Source organism: Desmodus rotundus, chromosome 7 (assembly GCF_022682495.2).
Source record: "Desmodus rotundus isolate HL8 chromosome 7, HLdesRot8A.1, whole genome shotgun sequence".
Classification (NCBI taxonomy): domain Eukaryota; kingdom Metazoa; phylum Chordata; class Mammalia; order Chiroptera; family Phyllostomidae; genus Desmodus; species Desmodus rotundus.
The window spans coordinates 89,698,322-89,709,853 of NC_071393.1; the positions used below are offsets into that span (position 1 = coordinate 89,698,322).

The window sequence follows — 11,532 nt, forward strand, 5'->3', positions numbered from 1 at the left end:
ACATTTATTTTAAAAACCAATAGGAATACAGAATAGTATGAAATTCTCTTTTGATGGGGAATTTTTTCACTTTCTATCTTTTTATTTTGAAATAATTTCAAATTTAGAAAAACTGTAAGAACTGTTCAAAAACTCAATGTGCCTTTCATCTAGAGTAACCAATCGTTAATATTTTGGAAATTTGTTTAATCTATTTTTTCTGTGTGTGTGCTTATGTGTCTGTGTCTGTGTGAATGTAATTTTTTCCTAAAATCATTTGAGAGTACATTTCAGAAGTTATGATGCCTTTTTATCCCTTTATTATTTCAATCTGTATACCCTAAGAACAAGGACATTCTCTTAAATAACTGTAGCACAGTGTAATACTGATGAAATGTTTTTCAATATTCAATTTTCAGCTTTCACTGTTGTTTTCTTTATAGCAAACCTTTCCTGGCCTATGTTCTAATCCAGAGTCACACATCACATATTTAATTATCGTGCTTCTTTATTTAGTGTCTTTTAATATGGATCAGTTCCTCAGTGATGTTGACACCATTAAAGGGTACTGCCCAGGACTTTGGAATGTCCCCAGTTTGGGTCTGTTCGTTTCCTCTCAGTTAGATTCAGGTCGTAGGTTTTAGACAGAAATGCCACAGAAGTTATGTGTCCTTCCCTGGGCACCTGACCAGGGCGTATATGATGTCAGTTCTCCCAGTATTGGTGAAGTTGGCTTTGATCTTTGGTTAAAGTGTAACTGCCAGATTTCTCCATTGTAATGGGTTTTTTTCCCCTTTATAATTAAAAAGTAACCTTAGGGAGATACTGTGAAACTATGTAACTGTCCTTTTTTCCAGCAAAGTTTTACTCCATTAGTTTTAGCATCTATTGATACTTTTTGCCCAAATCAACTATGACTATATGCTTAGTCATATATGTAGAATTTGATACAGCATTTAAAAAAAAATTAACTCTTGTGAAATTTACCTCTTCTTAAAGGGTTTACAGCCATCTATGAAAGCATAGGATCCCTCAGGCAAGTTCTCGAAGCCAAGATGAAACTGGACAAGGATCACCTCCAGAAGCAAATCCAACAGATGCAGAAGCCAGAAGCGCCCATGTGAAGGGAGTTGGGACAAGGACCTCAAAGGCGGTTTTGCCAGTTGGTGTGGGAGTTAGATACTTCTGTAGCCAGGTTGTTGTGGCGTTTGGAATTGTTCTATTCACGCGTGCATGTGCCAAGAAATGTGTTTTCATGGGTCTAAATGTTTACCTTGAGACTTGAAAACACTCTATCTTTAAAAGTATTAAATACAATTTTTAGCACTTTATTCCACTTCTCTAAATTCAGTGGGATACCCTCCCTTCACTCCCTGATTTGAAAAGGCTCTTGTCCCCTTCATTTTATGAATGAAAAGACTAAATTTTCCAACTTAATTTTCCTTCAATGCCTGATGCTCTAGCCAAGACCTTACTATTTTGAAAATGTCATGGTGATTTTTTAAATTAAGAAACTAATGAATTGTCACAGAAATGTGTTGCTCCTCACCCTAAATTAAGAGAATGTCCTGATGGATTAGAATTCAACCTGTGAGTCAATAGTTGGATTTTTATTATTGTTGTCTGTACATTTCTTATATTGGTTATCTTCTTATAAATCTTCTGTCTTTTGTAGGGGGAAGGGACTTAACATTTGGAAGAACCCCACTACTTATATGATGAAAATAGTTTAAAAATTGATAACTGCCATATGGATTAAAAATTAAAATGGAAACTTAGGACAATTATCTAGATAAGGCACAATATCTACATTGACCACCTAGTTATACCAGTTTTTAATATTGAAAACTTTTTTCAATTATCCACAGCCTGTATAGTGATAGCCATATATTTAATAATGAAATGGTGGTTAATAGTCTGTTGATTGCACAATGGATTGTCCATTAATCATTATAGGATGTGCGAATTTTTCAGGCTTTGTGACCTCCTCTCTAAATGTTTCCAAAATTGGCACGAAGTGCTCAAGTTTATATATACTTACTGTATTCTTGTGCCTTGGTTTTATCACGTCAATGCACTGTACCCTACAAAGTTCCGTGAACAAAACAGAAGGCATGATAATACTCTATCGGCATTATGATGTAAAAATGGGATCTTATGTATTTTTTAAAGTCTAAATTTTATCACAGTTAAGACATGAACCACTATTATTAATGAAATAGAAATTCATGCTTTTGTATGGACAGAGAATCAAATTGATATTGCATTTATAACACTGTCGAGAAACTTTCCTTTGGGGTAACTTTGCAGAGGATGGGCGTTTTCTCTTCGGTCACCGTATGGGATTAGTCATTGAGCATCGGCCCCCTGGGCCGTCTGTCCACCTGTGTACGTGGAAACTGGCAACGAGGCACACACTGTTCTGAGCTGTAAGGGTGCCCCAGAGAAAGAAAACAGGAATACTTTTAAAACTTTAAAAACTCTTTTTTTTTGTTTGCCGAGGACTCAGGAAAATCAAAGTGTTTTCTATTTTTAGGATAAATCATAAATGAAACATCTCGCTGGCTATTACTGTTTACCCGTATAAAAGATGCTGCTAAATTACATAATATTTTACCCTCAATGGCTTGACAAAAAAATTTTTTTTTAAAATTTGGACCTGAGAAGTCATATAAGGAATATGCCATCCAACACGTTTTTCCTTATTTTGTCACGAGTCTTTGCATTTCAACATAGGAAGACTACTTCCACTTACCACTGAAAAGAAATGGTTAATGCTCTTTTGCAATCAGAACGTGAATTTCCTTTTGTGATAGAGCGGCCCACTTAGCTCAGTTCTCTAAGCGTTAAGCACAAGATGCAGCAGAGCAGAGAGCCAGGGCCCCTCTGGCGTCTCTCCCCTCAGGGGTCTTTGAACAGGAGGCGTTGGTGCCTGGAGGAGGGGGCAGGGGAGACCGGCTGGAGACAGGTAGGGGTGCGGGGACGCTCGGCTGTCTGCTGAGTTGCTCAGGTGCTTCAGATGCCGCCAACTCCGTGTCATGAGCTCTGGCTACATGTTGCTGTCACCTGGCGAGTCCACAAAGCTACTGGGGCCGGGCCTGGCCCCACCTCCCCATCAAGTCAGAACTTCTGGGAGGTGGGATGCAGGCCTCAGTGCGTATCAAAGGCCCCAGTGGTGGTTCACACGGTGGGGAGGTTGTGAGCTTATTCTTATCACCAAAGTCTAAATGAGAATCAGCTTCCATGTTCTTTCCTTTACCAGAAATTTGCAATAAAAAGAGTAAAATTTCCAAAGAATGTGGTGTATGATTTTTAAGTCTTTTAGCGTGAGGTAAAAATTATGCCCTAGGAAGTGCTTCTCCTACCTTTCTGTGGAAACCATGTGGTGGCGGAAATCCAGCGCTCTAGTCTCGGCAGACCTGCTGGGAACTGGAGAGTCGGGAGGGAGCGGCTCCATCTGTAAGCAGCGTCGTGGGGGGGCCACGTGGTGTGGCAGGTAACTGAGGCCCTCAGCCCAAAGGCCTGTAATGAGCTGACACGGATAGTCGCACACCTGTGCTCATTACGGCTTTATTTCTAACAGCCGAAAGGTGGAAGCCACCCAAATGTCCGCTGATGGAAGAGTGGATGAGCAGAAGTGGTATACACATACAATGGAATACTATTCAGCCACACAAAAGGAAGGGAATTCTGACATATGTGAGATATGTATATAATGAACTATCATGCTACGTGAAATAAGCTGGTCACCAAAAGGCAAATATTGTATGCTTCCTCGTGTGTGAGGCACCTAGAGGAGTCCAACTCGGAGAGACAGAGAGCAGCATGATCGCTGCGGGGGCTGGAGGGTAGGGGAGAGGATAGGAGTTAGGGTTTAATGGGTATAGTTTCAGCTGGGAAGATGAAAACCTTCTGGTCATGGCTCATCACTCTGAATGTACTTAATGCCACGGAACTGTACCCTTACACACAGTTAGACTGATCAATTTTGTTTATGTTACCACTGTAAAAAGAAGAAGAAGAAGAAAAGGAGTGGATTCCCCGGCCCTCAAGTCAAACTTTCGGGTGGGACTGCAGCCCTAGTGGCTGTACCGTAACCTCACGAGAGAGGCTGGGGCCAGAGGCACCCAGCTCAGCCGCGCCCGCATCCGATCCACGGAGACTGACACTGAATATGTGTTGTTGTAAGTCAGCACATTTTGGGTCTGTGTGTTCTATGTGCAGCCTTAGATAACTAATACCCTGGCACTGAGGAATTTGACAAAATTACTTTGTGGAAATGCTTATTTCTTGTTGTGCTACAAATGCCATGTTCACATATATAACCTCATTTAATATACATATTTCCTGAGCAGAAAATGATCTTAGAATGTATACTGAGGGGGCCCTGGGTGGGGGGCGTGCAGGGGAAGGCGGGGTGAGAAGAAGGGAGCAGAGGGGGTGAAGAGCTGGAGCAAGGGCCGTTGAGAACTTCCCGGGCTTGGCAAGATCAGATGGGTGTGTGCAGGTTTCTTTCTCACAAGGTTTTCCTGAGAGGAGAGAGAATTCTATCTCAAGGGAACTGGGGCTCCTGAGAGTCATAAGTGGGGGTGAGGGGCAGAGAGAAGTCCAGAAGTCAGATTTCACCTACTGGGCACACCAGCCCTGGCCTAGTGCCTGCTCAGCCAAGGCTGAGGAGATCTTGTGACTGGGTCACGGAAGACGGGCCAAACCAAACCCACCCCTGAAGAACCACCCCAGAGGGATGGGGCATAACAAAGATCTGGGGGCCAAGGACAAGATGATGATACCAGCATCTAGAGGGACAGTTACTTAATGCAGGGTCTCTCTCCTTCAGCACTGATGACGAGGGGTGGGGTCTTTCTCTGTGGGGGCGGTCTTGGACACTGTGGGGTGCTGAGCAGTGTCCCTGGCCACACCCACTCAATGCAGGGTGCATCCCTTAGTTGAGACAATGGTGCAATGTAAGTTATTGTTGGATAAAAGAACCACATCATGTGCGGCACATAGTAGGTCCTCATTAAATTTTGTCACATGAATAAATAATGATTGATGCATTGAGAAATTTAAAAATAATACATACTGAATGGTATACATCACATTTGATCTTATTGCTCTGTTTGATATGACCTATTATTTCCTTTTTGTGATGGAGCAGATTACAGATGGTCACGTAGCTTAATTGATGGAGGAGCAGGGATTTGAATCCACATCTGCCTCCAAAACCCAGGCTGCCACATGGCTTCAATATAAGCCAACACCCAAGACACACGTGATTTGTTTAATATCCCACGGCTGTTTGGAATCGGAATACCGTCTGGATCAGTGGCTCTCAAACTGTCCCCAGCCCAGCAGCGTCAGCGTCAGCCGGGAAGTTGTTAGAAGTGTGAACTCTCAGGTCCTGCCCCAGACCCACCGAGGCAGAAACCCTGGGGTGGGCTCGGCAATCTGCTTTAGCACATCCTGCGCGTGGTTCTAATGCAAGTTAAAAACTTGAGACTCGCCCACCTGGAGCTGCACGGCACGACAGCAGCCATTATTTGCATGTGGCCGCTTACACTGAGCATAAATTAACCTGAATTAAATAAATGTAGGACTGCAGCCCTCAGTTTCTTACCCGCATTTGAGTACTCGGCAGCCCCCAGTGGTCCGCGGCTGCATGTGCACCAGTGCAGACGTTCTACTGGACGGCCCTGGGCAGGAGCAGGCACGCCCTTCCAACCTGTGCACGCTCTCATCTGTCGCACCTCCAGCTCCCTCTCCACAATGTCATGCCAGTTGTCCCTATTAGAGATGATTTCCCAAGTCTTTTAAAAAATTTTTTTAACTAAACTTACCAATTTATTTATTGAAAAATGTTTCCCTTTTTATTGAATTTATTGGGGTGACACAGGTCAACACACCTGTACAGCTTCCAGGCTCACAACTGCACGCCACGCCACCCTGCACCACACTGTGTGCACACCCAAGTCAGGTCTCCCTCCGTCACCATGTCCCCCCCACACCCTCCTCCATCGCCCCACCTTGTCCCCTCCCCCACAGCAACCCCCACACTGTGGTCCGTGTCCTGAGTTTTTTCTCTTTCTTTCTCAGTCCCTGCACCCCTTCCAGCTCCCGACCCCCACCAACAGCTCTCAGCCTGCTCTCTGCCTAAGGGTCTGTCTCTGTATTGCTTGATAATTCATTTTGTTCCTTAGATTCCACAAATAAGTGAAGTCATATGATATGTGTGTTTCTCTGACTGGTTTATTTCACTTAGCAGAATGCTCTCCAGGTCCATCCATGCTGTTGCAAAGGGTAGATTTCCTACTTTTTTATGGCCGAGTAGTATTCCATTGTGTAAATGTGCCACGGCTTTTTTATCCACTCAGCTACTGATGGGCACTTGGGCTGCTTCCAAGTCTGGGCTATTGTAAATAATGCTGCAATGAACACAGGGGTGCATATACTCTTTTCAATTAGTGTTTCGGGTTTCTTTGGATTCCTAGGTCTTTATTTTCTGCCAGTTCTGATTAGTAGATGTTGCTACCTGGAGCACTTGAGAAGCTGGTGCCAGACTTGGGGGAAGAGCCAACGTGTGTCGGCTGAGGGCAGGTGGGGTGGCTGCCTGTGGGCTGCACGTCTGTCAGGTTCACACAAGGACATTCCAGGTGTGGGCTGCCTGGCCAGGGGTTGTTGGCCAGGGGACTCGTGAGTGATTCTGATGTGCCCTGGTGTGAGGGACCTGGCAGGCCTGGGATCAGGGTGAACCTAACTGAGACACTCACCTTGGAAAACTAAAACCTCTGTAATTAAGATAAATAATATGTTAATGCAATAATGCAATTTTTAAATATCAACAGTAATGCAAAACAAATTCACAATGAACAAACTACCAACCCTAAATAAAGACCAGATCCAACTGGGTTGTGGGGAACCGTTTTGAAACTGAAACACAAAGAAAAATGTGTGCCCCTATATACAATTTTTATGTAATTTTATTTAAATTTTTGACATTTTGTTCCTTGCAGATTTTTTTTGTTAATTTGGATATTTATAAATATTGCAGTAAAATATTGTTTATCTCGATGAGTGAGGATTTTGGCGGCTCCCCACCTCACATTTAACATTTGAGAGGAGTGCCTCCCTCAGCTCTCCCCGATCCTGAGCCTGCTCAGATGTCTATAAACTTGGAGCTAAAGTCGGTGCTTAGTCATTGTAATTAGCTTATCACAGGCCTGTCTGATTGCTTTAGAGGGCCTCTGGTTTGTTTTTATCCCTAATTACCATTATTTGTTCAAGTTTCAAACTTGTGACTTAATCCTTGGAACTGGCTTGGGACCCAAAGAAAGCAAAGGTCTGACTCCTCTTTGGGACAAGGAGGAAGGTTGGGGGGCGGGGAGTCGGGGTGGAGGGGAGTGAAGATGTTGGCAGGATCCCCTCATTTGTCATCACAGAAGTGTGAACTCTTTCCCACACTACCTACAGCCTTCTGGGATTCACTGTTCCTTGCTTCCCCCATGTGGCGGGAGTACAAACTCCTAGGGAATCCGTTTCAATAGGAAGAACCAGAACCAGGGAATGCCTCAGTGGAAGGGCCCTTGGAGATCACTGAACTCAACTTCATCATTTTCTAGAACAGGAAACTGAGTACCGGAGAAGGTTGAAGTGGGCTTTGCATGTGAGTTCCACAGACAAGCTGTAACCACAATAGTGAGTGAGCACCAACTCTTGCACTGGCTGGGACGTGGCAGTGAACATACAGACCAAAATTTCTGCCTTTCTGGAGTTTAAATTCTAGGGTAGGTGCGGGCGGAGAGAGAAAATAAACAAGCAAGTAAATACCATGTATGTCCATTGACAGTAAGGGCTTTGGAGGGAAATAAAACAAGGGCAGAGGGTAGGGATCTGTAACAGCCCCTTTGTTCTTGCCCTGGGCCCCTGCTGGCCTACCAGTGCCCCCCAGGCCCTCGGCGGGCCCTCTAGAAACTGGCAGGGAACTCTCGTCTGACAGAGGCTGTGCTGCTGCCCTAACCATTTTGGACAGGACCACATGCTGAGCTTCCTAAGTAAGACTTCAGCCCTCTCTGTTCTGCCCACTAGGTTCTCAGCTTCCTCAAACCACCCTGTGCATTGTTACCGGTTTTCACCCCAAGAGGAAGGAAAGGGGGGACAGGCTCGTCAACTTTCCTCTTTCCCCTGCACACTGCCGTGTGGTGACAAAGAGAGCTGGGCTTCCTATTTCCACTCCCTCTCTGGACCGGCCTTCCCCTGAGTCACACCCTCCACATCCCTGGGGTGGGAGCCGCAGCCCTGATGGGAGGACGGTGTTCTCGGCACCCTGCACCGTGGAGGCAGGTTAGGTTTGAGACCTGGCACAAGGTCCATGGCCCTTGCCAGTACTAGGAGTTGAAGGAATTGAGAAAATTTGTTCTCTCATGACAAAGCCTGGCTTTTAAATTTTATCTTTCTGTGCTTTCAAGGATCTGTTCCGAGTTTCAAAACTGAATGTGGACTCTCTGCATTCCTGCTGTAACCTTCCTGGTTCCCTCCAGGACAATGGATGCTTCTGTGGAATAGGGAGGCCTGGGCGGGGAGAGGGGTGGGCAAGGAAATGCAAAGGACACAAGTGAATTAGCATATTTCAAAAAATAGTGGCCCATTATGTGTACCAGCATGCACTCTCCCTAGGTTGTGATCTACTTGAAGGCATGGTCTCATTTCCCCAAATAGTTCAAATCGAACAGGTCAGACATCAGCTAGTCATGAAAAACTTGCAGATGAACTGAAGTTTCTATTTTCCTTCTGCTGTCTCATGGGTAATAGCTCCTGGTAGGGCAGCTTCAAGCCCCATGCTAATGAAAGCTCCAATTAATTGGTCCCCATGGGTTAAGACTTTGATGAATGAAAAGCAAAATGAACTAAATGTTGCTTAATTAATGCACTTTTAAAAACTAATCTTTCTAAAGGGTCTGTGTTTGGGGGAACTTTCAAAAGTAACGTAAAAATATTGGGGACTGTCCATACAAAGTGCTTTTATGCACATTGTCACATTTACATGTTATTTCTGGGCAGTGTGAAAAATAAATTTTATTAGCCCTGGCTGGTGTGGCTCAGTGGACTGAGTGCTGGCTTGCAAACCAAAAGGTCACTGGTTTGATTCCCAGTCAGGGCACATGCCTAGGTTGCAGGTCAGGTCCCCAGTAGGGGGTGTGTGAGAAGCAATCACACATTGATGTTTCTCTCCCTCTCTTTCTCCCTCCGTTCCTCTCTCTCTAAAAACAAATAAACAAAGTCTTAAAAAAAATAAAATAAATAAAATTTATTGAAGACCTCTCTTAAACAAGTGTTCTAAGAGCTAGACAATGTAGATTTCTCTGGCTTCATAAGACTCAGCAAGAAGAGCCCTGGCTGGTGTGGCTTGATGGATTGAGCATCAGCCTGTGAACTAAAGGGCTGTAGGTTCAATTCCCAGTCAGGGCACATGCCTGGGTTCAGGCCAGGTCCCCAGTAGGGGGTGCACAAGAGGCAACCACACGTTGATGTTTCTCTCCCTCTTTCTCCCTCCCTCCCCCTCTCTAAAAATAAATAAATATAAATCTTTAAAAAAAAGACTCAGCAAGAAGAAATCATTTTGATTTAACCTTATTTTGGCTTTTTCTAAACTATAGAAACTATGGAATTATAAAGTCTATCACTAGGTGGTGCAATAAGCTAGATTTGTTAAGAAACAGTGAAGATAAACCTAGACCTCACCCCATCCCAACTTTAAAATTTCTTAAATAATGACAATACATATAGAGGACTTTGTCATTCACAAATCAGTTTTCTCTAAAATTGTTAGCCCTCATAACACTCTTGTGTTACTATTATTATTCTTGTTCTCAGATAAAGAAATCAGTTACTAATTTTAATTAAACCCCTATTATCTGCCAGACTGTTTAAAGTACATATCTCATTTAATTTGGACAACCCAGTGAGTAAGAAATTAATGTTTCCATTTTACAAATAGGGAAACTAAATCTCAAGGAAGCTTGGCCAAGGCCATAGAGCTGGTGAAGCAAGGCTGCGCGCCCAGACCCCCTGGCTCCAGGTCTAGTGTGTTTCCTCTGATAACCACATTCTGTCCCTAAAACCTCTGGGGAGGAATCCCTGTGTCGGAGCCTGTGTTTTTTGCAGATGCACTTAGGTCTGTATCTCGCAGACCTTTACAGCTGCAGATGGGAAGGAGAATGAGACAGGAGTGGAACTCCACATTATAGCATCAGGGTGTAAAACTCATTAGTTTTGGCCTGAAAATACAAAACCCTCTTCCCTTCCATCACTCCTCCTGCCACACTTCTCAGATGTTTTTAAAACACCTGCATTTAATCGTTCTCATTGCCTACTGTAGGTAATGGTAGGTAGCTTGGACCTTTGAGTAAAGCTTCAAGGGGCATTCATTATTCTCAGATTGAAAATGCTATTGCTAGTAAGATGCTTTCTCTTTACATTGTTTTTTTTTAAATATATTTTATTGATTATGCTATCACAGTAGTCCCATTTCCCCCCCTTTATTCCCCTCTGCCCTGCACACCCCTCCCACCTGCATTCCACCCCCGCCTTTAGTTCATTTCCATGGGTCGTACATAGAAGTTCTTTGGCTTCCACATTTCCTATACTATTCTTAACCTTCCCCTATCTATTTTCTACCTGACATTTATGCTACTTATTCCCTGTACCTTTTCCCCCTCTCTCCCTCTCCCACTCCCCCGCTGATAACCCTCCATGTGATCTCCATTTCTATGATTCTGTTCCTGTTCTAGTTTGCTTAGTTTTTGTTTTTGGTTTTTTAGGTTTGGTTGTTAATAGCTGTGAGTTTGTTGTCATTTTACTGTTCATATTTTTTATCTTCTTTTTCTTAGACAAGTCCCTTTAACATTTCATATAATAAGGGCTTGGTGATGATGAACTCCTTTAGTTTTACCTTGTCTGGGAAGCACTTTATCTGCCCTTCCATTCTAAATGACAGCTTTGCTGTATAGAGTAATTTGGGATGTAGGCCCTTGCCTTTCATGACTTCAAATACTTTTTTCCAGACCCTTCTAGGCTTCTTTTGGGAAATTAGCTGACAGTCTTAAGGAAACTCCTTTGTGGGTAACTATCTCCTTTCCACTTGCTGCTTTTAAGATTCTCTCCTTATCTTTAATCTTGGGTAATGTAATTATGATGTGCTTTGGTGTGTTCCTCCTTGGGTCCAACTTCTTTGGGACTCTCTGAGCTTCCTGGACTTCCTGGAAGTCTATTTCCTTGGCTAGATTAAAGGGGGAAGTTCTTCAGGGGAAGTTCTCCTTCATTATTTGTTGAAATAAATTTTCAATTTCTTGCTCTTCTACTTCTTCTGGCACCCCTATGATTTGGATGTTGGAACGTTTAAAGATGTCCTGGAGGTTCCTAAGCCTCTCCTCATTTTTTTTTTGAATTCTTGTTTCTTCATTCCATTCTGTTTGAATGTTTCTTTCTTCCTTCTACTCCAAACTGTTGATTTGAGCCCTGGTTTCCTTACCGTCACTGTTGGTTCCCTGTACATTTTCC

The 11,532-nt window shown here is 43.5% G+C and overlaps 1 protein-coding gene across 4 annotated transcripts in view; it reads left to right on the plus strand.

Moving 5' to 3' along the window:
- FAM81A (family with sequence similarity 81 member A) overlaps window positions 1-3,367 on the plus strand; it is a 69,438-nt gene extending 66,071 nt beyond the window's left edge. For 2 of the 4 annotated variants that reach the window (XM_045202108.3, XM_045202105.3), the window contains exon 9: window positions 979-3,366. In XM_045202108.3, coding sequence (XP_045058043.1) covers window positions 979-1,103 — 125 coding nt within the window. In that variant the 3' untranslated portion in view covers window positions 1,104-3,366. Of the gene's footprint in view, window positions 1-978 lie in introns of all 4 variants that reach the window. The other 2 variants (XM_045202106.3, XM_024568361.4) reach the window with 2 other exon arrangements.
- The last annotated feature ends 8,165 nt before the right edge of the window (window positions 3,368-11,532 follow it).